This window comes from Thalassophryne amazonica, chromosome 16, assembly GCF_902500255.1.
Source record: "Thalassophryne amazonica chromosome 16, fThaAma1.1, whole genome shotgun sequence".
NCBI classification, from domain to species: Eukaryota; Metazoa; Chordata; class Actinopteri; order Batrachoidiformes; family Batrachoididae; genus Thalassophryne; species Thalassophryne amazonica.
In genome coordinates, this window is record NC_047118.1 from 71575510 (window position 1) to 71590137 (window position 14628).

The 14628-nt window shown below is 44.7% G+C and overlaps 1 protein-coding gene across 1 annotated transcript in view; it reads right to left on the reverse strand.

The window, feature by feature from the left end:
* Positions 1–532: 532 nt before the first annotated feature.
* nubp1 (nucleotide binding protein 1 (MinD homolog, E. coli)) overlaps positions 533–14628 on the reverse strand; it is a 54736-nt gene continuing 40640 nt past the window's right edge. Inside the window, exons 9-10 of the mRNA XM_034190646.1 lie at positions 12246–12432; positions 533–793 (exon numbers count right to left, since the gene is read on the reverse strand). Of these exons, the coding sequence (XP_034046537.1) occupies positions 741–793; positions 12246–12432 (240 nt within the window). The 3' untranslated portion in view covers positions 533–740. The remainder of the gene's footprint in view (positions 794–12245; positions 12433–14628) is intronic.

Genomic DNA, 14628 nt, shown 5'->3' on the forward strand with positions numbered 1-14628 from the left:
GCTATGTGACTAAAAAGATTAATCCAGGTTTTGAGTATATTTCTTATTGTTACATGTGAAACAAGGTACCAGCAGATTCAGTAGATTCTCACAAATCCAACAAGACCAAGCATTCATGATATGCACACTCTTAAGGCAATGAAATTGGCTATTAGTAAAAAAAAAAAGTAGAAAAGGGGGTGTTCACAATAATAGTAGCATCTGCTGTTGACGCTACAAACTCAAAACTATTATGAATGGACTCCGCTGGGTGCCGTTGGTGTTTTGTTGTCAGCTGTTGTTAGCGCTGGAATTTGTGTTTTATTACATGTTTTAATGCTCAGAACAGAAGCAAAATCATTCAGTGTTACAAATGATAAACTCTGTAAAGACCAATAATCAAGTGAAAACAAAATTTAAATTTAAGGCAGTTGAGCATTCCAGGAAAAGTATCCCAGCATGCACTGCATGAGAAGCAGACTACATGCTGGACAGGTCGCAGTACATTTGTAATTAAAACTACTCCAAAAGTTATGAACCACCTTTTTAGAAAAGAAAAACCCTGTGGAAATATTTGGCTGTTAAAGAAAGAAACCCACTAAAACATTGTTGATTTGAATTTAGATTTCTTTTACTGACTTTAACACTAGTGAGAGACTGAACTTTAATGAGTCCTGATCTATGTTTGCCTCTCGATTACCCCCCCGATCATGTGACATAGTTCAGAGTCTTGATCCAGTGTGACACCCGTCAGACCGGCCTCAGGTAGGGATCTGCTCCTCTGACATGTGGCTTGAACAAAAATCCTGAATTCCTGGAGAAAGAAGGATGACAGACATAGAAAGATGACATAGGATTTAAATGAACAATATGACCCCCCCCCCCCCCCCCCCCAAAAAAAAAACCCAAACAAACAACAAGAAGTTATTAAACAGTCATCATCAAATGTAGATGATGACTACATCATACCTTTATAAGTGTTTTGGACTATGGCAACATTGTCTACATGAATGCCTCTGACAGCTCTCTGTGCATGTTAGACGCTGTGTATCATGGAACTCTCACATTTATGACAGACAGCAAATTCTCTACTCACCACTGCACTCGGTATTCACTGGTAAAGTGGTAAATTGCACATGCGCAGGCTTATACACTGGTATTTACTCCTTTATAAATCCATACTCCATTTGGTGCCATTGTACTTGTCAAGTTATTTTGTACGCAGAACAAACTTTCGCAGCCTTCGTTCCCAGGACTTTGTTTTTTTTTTTTTATGTCCCTGCAGTGCGCACAGAGATGGGGAAAAAGGCTTTTTCCTTCTCAGGCCCTTCCACCTGGAATACACTTCAACAGGACCTGAAGCTGTCCAGTCTGGTCACTTTGGGAGAACTTAGTGTTATGTGCAGACGCAAGTCATTAGGCCTGCACGTGAACATCCTCCACAAGTGCAGCCAATAATGCTGATGAGGGTGAAGGACTCTTCTGCCAGCACCTTCTCCACAGAAAAAACCCAGTTTGCATACCACCTGGACAGCAAAGAAAAGAAAACAACACCAAAATGTCCAGCCAAACCCCCCAACACACAACAGTACCCCCCCATCAACGGGAAGCCTCCCGGCGACCGAACACACCAGGCCCGAGAACAGCACCTCCCTCCGGGGTCCACGTCAGGAAGCAGACGGCGTAACGCTCCCAAGGTCCACCGCAGACAGCAGGACAGGGCACCGCGGCTGGAAGGCCGGCTGGCATCGACAAAAAACCCCAAAGAGTCCTATATACAACCCAACATAAGAAAAAACACAAAACCCACCCAAACCCTCCCCAGGGGACCGACCCATCCAACCCCGGGAAGAAAAACACCCAAATCCAACAACCCAACACAGCCCCAACAACACAATACAAACATAAATTCACAAAGAAAAATAACAAACAACCCCCCCAGAATGACTTGCAGAGCCCAACACCCCCCCCAGAAGACCTTTACTGCCAGTTCCAGGAGAAACAGCCAAAGCCGGAATCCCACAGAGGTCCCCAGGTACACATGGAGCAACAGCGCCCCCCAGAGGACCGTACCATCAACCCCAGGAGGCACCCTCCCCACAACCCAGGAACCCCAGACCCGGCCACACTTGGCTAGTCGGCCCCACAAGCCACTTCCCCCCCCAGAGGACCGTCCCATCAACCCTGGAGGTGGAACCTGGAAGGAAACATAAGAAACACAAAAATCCAACCCCCGGCGGACTTCATTAAACCACCCCGGGGGCAAATAAAACAACCGGCAAACCCTGTTACACCCCCCCCCAGCACCCCGAAAGACCCCAGATCACTCCCAGAGCTTATCATCAGCTCAATTTTGGCGAACGGCACAAAACTACCAAGCTGGGGAAGGAAACAGGAAAAACTAACCCAGTCCCATCCCCTAAGCGCAGCGGAAAACCGGAAATACGTCCGGTGCCCAAAACCGACCATACCACCAGCCCATCGGGAGGGGTGGAACTACCGAAATGGCGAACGGCACAGATCGGCCCACCACTCCGACTGAAGTACGTTCCCGCTGCACCACACCCCGGTAACACCAATGACGAACGGTCAAAGGCCCACCGGGGCTGGAGTGGAACCGGGCATCAACCAAACCCAAAATAACGCCCGACAACCCCCCCCTAGGTGCAGAGGTTTTCTGAGAAACGCTCAGCGTAACCAACCTGCACCACCCCACAACCCAAAAGACAAATGGTCAGAGTATGTGAGGTTGGGGTTAGGGAAACACGGAAATAAAAGCAACAAAACAAAACGAGCCAATCCTCAAACAAAAATTACCTCAATTCAAATAATGATTACCTGAGTCCAGCCGAGCTCCGAACTGCCAGTCGTTCACTCCACCAGAACCGCCTCTAAATCCCCAAACAATTTATAACCCCTTACATGAAAACAAAAACAGCCCAAATAACTAAACAACCAAAGATCTGCCCCCTTTTTTTTTTTTTTTTTTGTGTCCATTATTATGCCTGTCTAAGAACACCTGGAGATACGTCATTGTTATCTTTCTTGACGCTTATATGACCGGGGCAATATGGCGGCTTCAGCTCGTCCGAGCTGCATGGGCTCATCCGCAAGAGGAGCCAGAGGTCCCGTCGGAGGAGTCTCAGTGGGGCGAAGAAGAGGCAGCCCTGATCTGTGTCGGGGAAAGCCCCGAGACGAAAAGACCCGCTCTGATGTCCGCCCTCTCGCGTCCACACTCCTTTATCCGATCATCTAGACGAATAGCCAAAGATATTAGCTCATCTAAATCTTTTGGTTCGTCACGGACTGCTAGCTTGTCTTTTAATGAATCGTTCAAACCATCCACAAACACTCCTCTCAAAGCTGCGGCATTCCAACCGGACTGAGCAGAAAAAATTCGGAAATCCACGGAATAATCCGCCGCACTCCGCCTCCCCTTGGGTGAGGAAGTTATCTGCACCGGTATCGATAGTGCCGCAGCTGGAGCAGCAAGAAGCAGAACGGCTTGCGCTGCAAGCTCCGTAATGCGAGCATCTGTTTGTTTAATTTGATTTGCGAGAGGCCGTAATTGCTCCCATATCTTCTCCAAGTATTCTTGAACTCTTTCAGCAAAAGGAACCGCTTCTGCCGCTGGGTCCATTTTGGAATGGCCGGGAACTACTGTTATGTGCAGACGCGGGTTGAGGAGCGGACCAGCGTCTGACTGAACCCAGCGCTAAATAACCAGAAAGCGGTTCCAAAAACAAAACAACTTTATTTCCCTTCTGTGCAATAATTTGTGTACAACATAAATGTGCGGTTGTCTGGTGAGGTGAAGGACGGCGCGCTCTCCAGCGCCCAAATGGATCGAAGCCCGACGCTTCTGGACCCAGACTCACCGCCGAACACCCCCCAGGTGGATACGACAAACTGACTCTGTGAAGGATGGAAAAGGTGAGGTAAGTCAACAGCTACAACAAATATCCTTCAAAGGCACACACTATCAGCAACACATTCAGGTCTGAATTTAAGCTTTATGTAAATGAGCAGCTTCTCACAACAGGTGGAGGATCATCATTCCATACGCCACGGCAGTGAGAAGCGAGCTGCACAATTCTCATCAATGTTCAAACATACTGCGTAACAAAATACCAAATTACTGTTAACACTTATTCAGACAATCATCACCTCTGATGTGTGCTGACAGCATGTGTCCCTCACCCGTCCTCCTTCACAGGCACGATGTGTCAAACCCAGGCGCGGTCCTCGGCGTCTCACAAATGAACGTCACAAGGTCGAGTTCCTGGCAATTCTGCTCGAATCACTCATGGCTTAAATGCAGAACGCCATCTCATTATCTGCTTCAGCTGAATGTCTAAGTTTGCATGTGAGCATCATCCACAGGTGCTGCAAGTCATTAGGCCTGCACGTGAACATCCTCCACAAGAACAGCCAATAATGCTGATGAGGGTGAAGGACTCTATTGCCAGCACCTTCTCCACAGAAAAAACCCAGTTTGCATACCACCTGGAGAGCAAAGAAAAGAAAACACCAAAATGTCCAGCCAAACCCCCCAACACACAACACTTAGAGTTTTAATAAAACATTAGTCTGTAAGAAATTGTTGTTGTTTAAGTTAGCTATTTTATTTAATGTTGTCGTATGTGTGATATTTTATTCACTGTTGTTGTAATATTGTTTTTCGGAAATGTAATTTGTATACAGTGAGGAAAATAAGTATTTGAACACGCTGCAACTTTGCAAGTTCTCCCACTTAGAAATCATGGAGGGGTCTGAAATTTTCATCTTAGGTGCATGTCCACTGTGAGAGACAATCTTAAAAAAAAAAAAAAAAAAAAAAAAAAAAAAAAAAAAAAAAAATATCCGGAAATCACAATGTATGATTTTTTAATAATTTATTTGTACGTTACTGCTGCAAATAAGTATTTGAACACCTACCAACCAGCAAGAATTCTGGCTCACACAAACCTGTTAATTTTTCTTTAAGAAGCCCTCTTATTCTGCACTCTTTACCTGTATTACTTGCACCTGTTTGAACTTGATACCTGTATAAAAGACACCTGTTCACACACTCAATCAATCACACTCCAACCTGTCCACCATAGCCAAGACTAAAGAGCTGTCTGAGGACAGCGGGGACAAAACTGTAGACCTGCACAAGGCTGGGATGGACTACAGGACAACAGGCAAGCAGCTTGGTAGAAGACAACTGTTAACAACTGACAACTGGAGAAGGCGTTCGACCGTGTCCCTCGGGGCACCCTGTGGCGGGTGCTCCGGGAGTACGGGGTCCGGGGTCCTTTGCTAAGGGCTATCCGGTCCCTGTACGACCGCAGCAGGAGCTTGGTTCGCATTGCCGGTAGTAAGAAGCCTGTTTCCAGTGCACGTTGGCCTCCGCCAGGGCTGCCCTTTGTCACCGGTTCTGTTGATTATTTTTATGGACAGAATTTCTAGGCGCAGCCAGGGTGTAGAGGGGGTCTGGTTTGGGAACCACAGAATCTCGTCTCTGCTGTTTGCGGACTATGTGGTTCTGTTGGCTTCGTCAAATCAGGACCTTCAGCGTGCACTGGGGCGGTTTGCAGCCAAGTGTGAAGCGTCCGGGATGAAAATCAGCACCTCCAAATCCGAGGCCATGGTCCTCGACCGGAAAAAGGTGCTTCGCCCTCTTCAGGTCGGTGGAGTGTCCTTGCCTCAAGTGGAGGAGTTTAAGTATCTCGGGGCCTTGTTCATGAGTGAGGGACGGATGGAGCGTGAGATCGACAGACGGATCGGTGTAGCATCTGCAGTGATGCGGTCGCTGTATTGGACTGTTGTGGTGAAGAGAGAGCTGAGTAGAGGGGCAAAGCTCTCGATTTACCGATCGATCTATGTTCCGATCCTCACCTATGGTCATGAGATTTGGCTCATGACCGAAAGAACGAGATTGCGAGTACAAGCGGCTGAGATGAGTTACCTCCGCAGGGTGGCTGGGCGCTCCCTTAGAGATAGGGTGAGGAGCTCTGTCACTCGGGAGGAGCTCGGAGTCGAGCCGCTGCTCCTCCACGTCGAAAAGAGTCAGTTGAGGTGGCTCGGGCATCTTTTCCGGATGCCCCCGGACGTCTCGCTGGAGAGGTGTTCCGGGCACGTCCCATTGGGAGGAGGCCCCAGGGAAGACCCAGGACATGCTGGAGGGACTACATCTCTCGGCTGGCTTGGGAACGCCTCGGGGTTCTCCTGGAGGAGCTGGGGGAGGTGTGTGTGGATCGGGAGGTCTGGACGGCTTTGCTTGAGCTGCTGCCGCCGCGGCCCGACTCCGGATAAAACGGAAGAAAATGGATGGATGGATGGAAGGATGGAAGTAACAATCTTCCTCGGTCTGGGATTCCATGCAAGATCTCACTTTGTGGGGTAAGGATTATTCTGAGAAAGCTCAGAACCACACAGGAGGACCTGGTCAAAGACCTGAAGAGAGCTAAGACCACAGTCACAAAGATTAGATTAGTAACACATGATGCTGTCATGGTTTAAAATCCTGCAGGGCAGCAAGGTCCCCCTGCTCAAGCCAGCATATGTCCAGGCCCATTTGAAGTTCACCAGTGACCATCTGGATGATCCAGAGGAGGCATGGGAGAAGGTCATGTGGTCAGATGAGACCAGAATAGAGCTTTTTGGAATCAACTCCACTTACCATGTTTAGAGGATGAGAACAACCCCAAGAAATCCATCCCAAACGTGAAGCATAGGGGTGGAAACACCATACTCTGGGGGGTGCTCTTCTGCAAAGGGGACAGGACGACTGCAGCGTATTGAAGGGAGGATGGATGGGGTCATGTATTGCAAGATTTTGACAAACAACCTCCTTCCCTCAGTAAGAGTATTGAAGATGGGTCATGGCTGTGTCTTCCAGCATGACAATGACCCCAAACACAGCCAGGAAGCCACAGGAAACATTTGACCTCTGTAATTACAAGCAAAGGCTACTGTACCAAATATTAACATTGATTTTCACAGATGTTCAAATACTTATTTGCAGCAGTAACATACAAATAAATTATTAAAAAAATCATATATTGTGATTTCTGGATTTTTTTTTTTTTTTTTTTTTTTTTAAGATTATGTCTCTCACAGTGGACATTCACCTAAGATGAAAATTTCAGACCCCTCCATGATTTCTAAGTGGGAGAACTTGCAAAATCGCAGGGTGTTCAAATGCTTATCATTTGATTGGTGCTTTGTATCTCACATGACATGGATTATTCATCCCATTTGTGTTGCAATGCATTTAGAGTGCAATCTGGTTCCATTTAGAGTGCAAATTTGGTCCCATACGTTTGTGGCACCATTGCACTCTGCACGCACGCACAAAACAAATCCACTGCACTGTGTGGAGGCTGTTAGCAGGAAGGTAGAATGAAAAGCTAATTTCTGATGGGTTTTTTTTTCGCTGCACTGAGGAAGTACAGTCTTTTTTTTTTTGTAGTACACGTGCGCACAAGCACTGACCCGGTTGTGTGAGCGTGCACACACACGTGGGACGACTCAGAGACGATTTGATTGAGCTAACTGACGCTGCTAATTCTTGTAATACACACACACAACACAAATCCACTGTGCTGTCTGGAGGCTGTTAGCAGGAAGTTAGAATGAAACGCTGAATTAATTTCTGATGAGATTTTTTTCGCTGCACAGAGGATGTACAGTCTTTTTTGTAGTACACGCGCGCACAAGCACTGACGTGACTGTGTGAATGCGTGCACATGCGCAGGACAAGGACACAAGCGAAATAATTTGATTGAGCTAACTGACGGTACTAATTCGTGTAACACACACACACAAAATCCACTCTGCTGTAAGCCATCTGGATGCATGAAGAACTGTTCAGGTGATAAGCTGGACAGCTGACGTGATTTTTGGCTGGATTAAGGAACGACAAAGTCTTTTTTTTTTTTTAATCGAAGTCCGAAGCCAGTGCACTGCATCACCAGACTACAACTGTGACTTTAGCAGCAGTGGAACACCAAAATTAAAGTCCCTTTTCTGTTGTTCACAAATTAATAAAATATCAAATGACAAGGATCTATTTTAGCCGTTATATAAAACAACGAATGGTATGTTCCAGCTTTCACCTTGTGAAATATTCGTACCATTGAACTCAAACATTTATTATTTGTATAATACTGAACACCTGCCAGAGCCCCAAGTGAACAACCTTCACCCAAACCAGATCTGAATCAGATTCTTAACCTTTACTTAAATGCTGAGGGTGCACACATTAAATTTCAGTGTACTCTCCCATTCCTCTTTATGCCTGTGCTTCCTATTTATTAAATCATCACTTCTTGTTTCGCTGCCATTAATCAGGAATTGACACACCAAATAAAACATCTAGTCATCAAAATTTATGACGGACGTCACTGGAAGCCAGACAGCCCACAAATCAATTCCCCAACCCAAACCCCGGAGTTCCACCGAAATTTCATAATGTATTGTAAGAGAGATGCAAAAATCATGATGTTGATGCAGTCAGTGTGTTGTCAATGTGGAAGTAATCAGTTATCTTCCTATCACAACTGCAAGCTTACAAAGATTATAGCATTCCCTACTTTAACATTTCTCATAATCCCCCTGGTGCCCTTCTGTGGTTCCCAGAATGCACTGCAGTGCCCGCAGTTTTGGTGTCTCACAGAAGCATAAAGTGGAAAAAACACAAGTCGCACCTGTGTACAACGGAATCACACCTTTATTCATCATGAAGCTGTACGAGGTCTGTGAGAAAACTATCCGACCTTTTCATTTTTTTCAAAAACTATATGGATTTGAATCGCGTGCGCTTGCATCAGACAAGCTTGAACCTTCGTGCGCATGTGTGAGTTTTTTCACGCCTGTCAGTTGCGTCATTCTCCTGTGGGCAGGCTTTGTGGGAGGAGTGGTCCAGCCCCCTTGGCGGATTTTCATTCTCAGCAAACAGCTGAGCGACTGCCACTTTGTTCCATGAAATTTTTTTCAGAAACTATGCCAGACAGCCAGCTGTAAACCATTTGGAAGATTCAGGTGGCTTTCGGTGAAGATTGTATCGGTATCACACAGATTAAGGACCATTAAAACTGGATTAAAAACGGCCCACAGCGCCGGAGGGCGCACCGCACCCCGAGCGGCCATTGACAGGCTGAAACGAGCAGATCACTAACAAATTTAAGGCTCTGTTGATGTAGGACGTCGTGTGACTAGCAGAGATGTTTCATAAGAGGTCGGGATCAGCACTTTATCAGCACATTCCACTGTTAAAGGAGATTTTGTAATGAAAGACGTGCGGACGGATTTGCGCATCGGGACGCAGCCGCTCATGGCGCGGAGGGACAAACAACACCTCCGTGTTGGAAACCATTTGTAAGATTCAGACAGCTTTCGATGGTTTTTCAGTCGAGTGAGTATCCGAGAAATTGTTTAACAGCTGGGCATGTTCCAACTTGTCCTATGAGACTTCCAACACGGAGGTGTTGTTTGTCCAGCGCCATGAGCGGCTGCATCCCGACGTGCGAATCCGTCCGCACGTCTTTCATTACAAAATCTCCTTTAACAGTGGAATGTGCCGATAAAGTGCTGATCCCGACCTCTTATGAAACGTCTCTGCTAGTCACGCGATGTCCTGCATCAACAGAGCCTTAAATTTATTAGTGATCTGCTCGTTTCAGCCTGTCGATGGCCGCTTGGGGCACGGTGCGCCCTCCGGCGCTGTGGCCTGTTTTTAATCCAGTTTTAATGGTCCTTAATCCGTGTGATACCGATACAATATTCACCGAAAGCCACCTGAATCTTCCAAATGGTTTACAGCTGGCTGTCTGGCAGAGTTTCTGAAAGAATTTTCATGGAACAAAGCGGCAGTCGCTCCGCCATTCCGAAACAATAAAAATCCACAGAGGGGGGTGGACCAGTGCTCACTCAAAGCCTGCCCACAAATCATTTTTCAAGATGATAATGCATCTTGCCATAGAGCAAAAACTGTGAAAACATTCCTTGCAAAAAGACACATAGGGTCAATGCCATGGTCTGCAAATAGTCCGGATCTTAATCCAATTGAAAATCTTTGGAAGTTGAAGAAAATGGTCCATGACAAGGCTCCAACCTGCAAAGCTGATCTGGCAACAGCAATCAGAGAAGGTTGGAGCCAGATTGATGAAGAGTACTGTTTGTCACTCATTAAGTCCATGCCTCAGAGACTGCAAGCTGTTATAAAAGCCAGAGGTGGTGCAACAAAATACTAGTGATGTGTTGGAGCGTTCTTTTGTTTTTCATGATTCCATAATTTTTTCCTCAGAATTGAGTGATTCCATATTTTTCCCCTCTGCTTGGTCTAAAAAAGTAACCATTACTGACTGCCACAATTTGTTTTCCTGATTTCTTATAGTGTTTCTTAAAGCCAGAAAGTTGCCATTTGAAATGACTTTAGTTTTGTGTCATGTCTGTGATCTGCTTTTTTTTCTACAAAATTAAACAACTGAATGAACATCCTCCAGGGCCGGTGATTCCATAATTTTTGCCAGGGGTTGTACTTGTTCCTCTGCATCAATGCCTTAGTAGATTTTGAGTTTAGGGTTGTTGTCTTGTTTAAAGATCCAGCTCCGCTTTCTCACTGATTCATGAACATTGTTCTGAATAATCTGCTGACATTGACTGGAATCCATGTGACCCTCAACTTTAACAAGATTCTCAGTACCTGCACTGGCCACACAGCCCCACCGCATGATGGAACCACCTCCAAATTTTACTGTAGGTAGCAAGTGTTTTTCTTGGAATGCTGCATTCTTTTTTGGTTATTCTGTTATGTCCAAATAACTCAATTTTAGTTTCATCAGTCCACAGCACCTTATTCCAAAATGAAGCTGGCTTGTCCAAATGTGCTTTAGCATACCTCAAGTGACTCTGTTTGCGGCGTGTACACAGAAAAGGCTTCCCCTAAATTACTCTCTCATCCAGCATTTCCTTGTGCAAAGTGCGCTGTAAAGTTGAACGATGCACAGACACACTATCTGCAGCAAGATCATGTTGTAGGTCTTTGGAGCAGGTCTGTGAGTTGACTATGACTGTTCTCACCATCCTTCGCTTTTCAGATTTTTCTTGGCCTGCCACTTCGGGCCTTAACTAGTACTGTGCCTGCGGTCTTCCATTTCCTCAATATGTTCCTCACAATGGAAACTGACAGCTGAAGTCTCTAAGATAGCTTTTTGCATCCTTCCCCTAAACCATGATGTTGAACAATCTTTGTTTTCAGGTCATTTGAGAGGTGTTTAGAGGCTCCCATGAGACGCAAAGAGAGGAAACATTTGCAAATGGCTACCTTAAATACCCTTTCTCATGACTGGATTCACCTGTGTAAGGAGGTCAAGTGTTAATGAGCTTACCAAACCAATTTTGTGTTCCAATAATTAGTACTAAATGTATTCAAATCAATAAAATGACAAGGGTGCCCAAATTTATGTACCTGTCCAATTTTGTTTAAATAATTATTGCACACTTTCTGTAAATACTATAAACTGCATTTCACTTCTCAAATAGCAGTGTGTTCGTCAGCTATATGATATATTTAACTGAAATTTCTTATCCATACAACCATTGACTTATAAAGGAAAATCATCAGGGGTGCCCAAACTTTTGCAGACAACTGTATTCAGTGACTTGGAAATGTCCATGTATCCATCTCCTGACTTGTCTGAAGAAAACTGGCAATTAAACTGATTACTTACAGGTGTAATACAAAGCAGCCGGTCTGCTCTGTGTAAGCCTGATCTCCTCAGATCTCAGAAGCTAAGTAGTGCAGCATCTGGTTAATACTTGGATGGGAGATGTCTTTGGAACACCAACGGCTGTGTGTGTGTTTCTCCAGCTGAAACTGGAGTTGCGTCAGGAAGGCATCCGGCATAAAACTTATGCCAATTTCCAATGCGGATCTGGCTGTACCCGCTGTGACGACCCCGTCCTGAGACGGGAGCAGCCAAAATGACAAAACACACATTTACAGGTATTATACCAAAGAGGATGATTACTTAGGCAACCCATCATCTTGGCTTTTATATTTTTAATTAATTTATATCAAGTTGTAGAGATTTACTTTCAGTTTGAGTCTCAGGAAGATAATTTTAGAAATTTTTATATCGGGAAGACTGATTTACTTTTTGTATTTGAAATACCATAAACAAATTAAAATGCGTGAAATACCAAGGGGCTGATTACTTTTGCAAGCCACTGTATGTGAATGTTTGAGGGCTTTGTGCATTTCTGCAAACACTCACTTTGCACAATGCTGTGGTAGACGTTGGCAGCAGGAGAGTCGGGAACTTCACTGAGGAAGGACTTGCCCTCGTCACAGCTCCGTGCTATCCGTGGATCAAGAGGAACTTTCCCTAACAGAGGAAGGTTCAGACCTGTGCACATTCTTTCAGCGCCCCCACTGGTGGGAGGAAAGATTTGTGAGGTATTCTACAAGAAAGAAGAAGAGAAGAAAGAAGTCTGTTATTTGTTTGAGAGTGGCCAAGATTCAGACAGTGAGAGAAAAGGAAGGAAGATGGACTGAAATTAACAACTCCCACTAAATACAGTCCAACACATACAATTAGCAAACATGCTGCATTATTTGCAACTGTTTTGAAAAGGATGAAGTAGGAAGAAAACATTCAGAACAAAAACCAATCATAAAATAGGTTGTAACAAAAGTCAGTCAATTAGTTTGACTCCAAATCCCGAAAAAGCAAGAGTCCAATGACTTAAACATAATCTCAGTCAGCCAAATCACAAATATAACCACAAGTGGTGATTGTCAGGGTCCAGGGTTCGATTTTAGCAGTTACCCGGGAACCCGTGGCACCCTACTTTGGGGGCAGGCACACAACTCTTTAGACTTGCATTCCCAACTGGAATCCACCTTTTTTATTTCATAATTGTACAGAAATCTATCAAATTTGGACAAAATTTGCGCAGAATTTGACTTTCTGAGACCGACACATACACAAAACATCATCAAAAAATGTTCTTCTCCTGTGTTTGTAATGCCGCGTTTTATTATACACAGATCAAATGGAGCGTTTTTGAGGGAAGAGCGAACAGCAGCCAGCGGAGAGTTTTTTATATTTCTCTATGTGCGCGCGTGAGCAAATCATCCGTGAAGATTATTTTATTTATTAACTACACAGATGTATAATAAAAGCAAATGGTAACTGGTTTATAAACACAATTATGACAGAGTTTTTGAGGGAAGAGCGAACAGCAGCCACTGGAGAGTTTTTTTTTATTTCTCTACGTGCATGGGCTTCTTTTCTTCGCTTCACGCAGCTTCTAACAAGGTTAGAAAATTTCGAAATTTCAGAAAATATTACTCCAAAAACACAAAAATTCCCTTCCATAATTTCATCCTGTCTGATGAAGGGCGAGGCCCGAAACGTCACCTTTGGTGTGTTGTTGTTGTTTGGGAGCTAACTGGCTGTGCGGATCTCTTTCGTTTTTTGTTCTTCCATAATTTCACCCCAAATCTGCCCCAGATATCACTAGAATGCACAATTTGCATATCAAAATTTTGTGGGGGGCATGCCCCCAGAACCCCCTAGTTGCTTTGCCGCTATGCTGCGTAGCGGTAGGTTTGGTACCAAACTTTTCTGAGGGGCATCAAACTTTTCAGATTTTGGTGCCCTTAAGGCACACAACTATTTAATCTAAAAGGCAAACCCTGGTCCAAGCACCAGGATTTGCACAATTCGACCCATGAAAAATGCGGGCATGGCAAATCTCCCCTGTCCCCTGCATTTTACTCTGTCATTCTGACTGGTAACTCCATATAGCAGGTATTGTCAAAATAGTGTGGTGTTCTAGTGCCCTATCAGTTTGGTTCATAAGCTGTCCACTGGCATAACTCCAGAAATGAAGCACTGACACACATAAATACATCCAATCGCAAACAAAACAAATGGGACTGTTAAAATAATGTTTCTCCCACTGACGTCATTTCTTCCTTCTACAATTTTGTGACTTGCCCAGACGTTCCTGGTTTATCGTGGCGAGCAGTTCAAAATCCGATGGGAAAGCATTAATTTCAAACTGTTGTTTAATTTTAATCTTAAATACTCAAAAAACATTAGATATTGTGTCACCTACACTTTAACCATGTTTGTTTTGGAGATTAGTGACCTACAGCACTTGCCTTAGGACAAAAGGTCAAAAAATGAGTGGGATTTGTCCATGATTATGTTTTTTGCTCTGGGCAGGCAGTGGGAGTCAGCACCGTTTTCTAGAGAGGGGATGGGAGGGGGCATCCATCTACTGATCAATTGATCAATAGATGGATACTTTATTGATCCCGAAGGAAATTGAGCGGTGGTCTGTTGCTCTCATTCACACAAGTAAAAGTTAATACAAATGTTAAAAGTACATATAAAAAGGTAGCAATGAATAATACAACACTAATAAAATCAAAGTGAAAGGAGACAAGGAACCAGAGGCAATGTTCGGCACATTTCAAGCTCATTTGCTCCGCTAGTGAGGCAGAGCAGTTTGATACAGAGGTGGTGCAGCCTCTGTAGTTGGTCGTGTGCTGGAGTCCTTGCCACATCTGCTTTGTGTTGTTGTTATCTGTGAAGTGTACTATTTTCTCTTTATGCCGCGTTCACACCAGGCACGCCCCGAGCG